Genomic DNA, 1251 nt, shown 5'->3' with positions numbered 1-1251 from the left:
GAAGACGAGAACACAGCAGGCTCTCTTCGTCTGTAGTTTTTACCCAGCAGTCTGCTGCTGCACGATCCAGTACTGTAGGCACAAAGTCATAGCCAATGCCTTCAACTGCATACGGCTTCACCGTCGAGCAGCTGGGGTCCGCCAGTACAGAGCCCTCGGGGTCAACACCCACGACGATGCACTGCGGCAGCGCAGCTTTTATACGGCGACCAACCCCCGTCAGGCTGCCCCCAGTGCCCGCACAGATCACCACCATGTCTAGCTTGTTGCTGCACTGAGCCAGCAGCTCGGTTCCTGTTCCGAAGAAATGAGAAAGAGGATTCGCGGGGTTTCTGTACTGATCCAGGATGCAGGCTATCTGTTCATGGTAACGGTCGGTGCTGCTGCTGCTGCTGTTGTTGCTGCTGCTGTTGCTGTTGCTGCTGCTGCCGGTGCTGCTGTTGCCGTTGCTTGTTTCCCCATGCTTGNGTTGCTGCTGCTGTTGCTGTTGCTGCTGCTGCCGGTGCTGCTGTTGCCGTTGCTTGTTTCCCCATGCTTGCCGTTCATCATGGATGCAGCACCGCCAGCTTGATCCTCGCTGCTGGCACCGGTGCTCCCCTCGCGCTGCTGCTCCGCCAGCATGGCTTCTTGTAGACGAAGAGAAAGCGCTATGTGAGAGTTCTGATCATCCCAAGCCGCCGCCGTGGGCGTGCGTAGAATAGTAGAGCCAAGAGCTTTCATGATGCGGTGTTTCTCTGCAGACATCTTCATAGGCATTACAGCAACAGATCTATATCCACGAACTGCTGCAACCATAGCCAGACCGATGCCAGTGTTACCGCTCGTCGGCTCTATAAGAGCCGCCCTGGGGGCCAAACGCCCTTGAGCTTCTGCTGCTAGCACCATGCCGCGAGCTATCCTGTCCTTCATGCTGCCCCCAGCACTCAAGAACTCGCACTTACCCAGCAACTGACAGAATAAGCCTAGAGCCGAAGCTGCACGGGAGAGCCGAACGACCGGTGTGCAGCCGATGGCCTCGAGTATAGAGGGAAGTTCACGAGCTGTATGGCCGTCAAAAAAAGCAGCAGGAGGAGAAAGTATTCGTCTCATTGATTCCAATGCNGTTCACGAGCTGTATGGCCGTCAAAAAAAGCAGCAGGAGGAGAAAGTATTCGTCTCATTGATTCCAATGCAGACTGAAATGCATCTGATCCTGCAGAAGATGCTGTTGAAGTGTTCTCGCCGGCGTTGTTGTTGCCGTTTCTGCACCCG

General features: G+C 55.6%; 1 protein-coding gene across 1 annotated transcript in view; it reads right to left on the bottom strand.

Annotated features, from left to right (window-relative positions):
- Positions 1–909, bottom strand: part of EMH_0086810 (cystathionine beta-synthase, putative) — a gene marked incomplete at both ends in the record, with an annotated part of 2149 nt that extends 1240 nt beyond the window's left edge. The window contains 3 exon segments of the mRNA XM_013501079.1: positions 44–467; positions 471–534; positions 588–909. Of these exon segments, the coding sequence (XP_013356533.1) occupies positions 44–467; positions 471–534; positions 588–909 (810 nt within the window).
- Between the last annotated feature and the right edge of the window lie 342 nt (positions 910–1251).

This window comes from Eimeria mitis, genomic scaffold, assembly GCF_000499745.2.
Source record: "Eimeria mitis Houghton genomic scaffold, Emh_scaff6278, whole genome shotgun sequence".
NCBI lineage: Eukaryota > Apicomplexa > Conoidasida > Eucoccidiorida > Eimeriidae > Eimeria > Eimeria mitis.
This window is presented reverse-complemented; position numbering and strand designations above follow the sequence as displayed.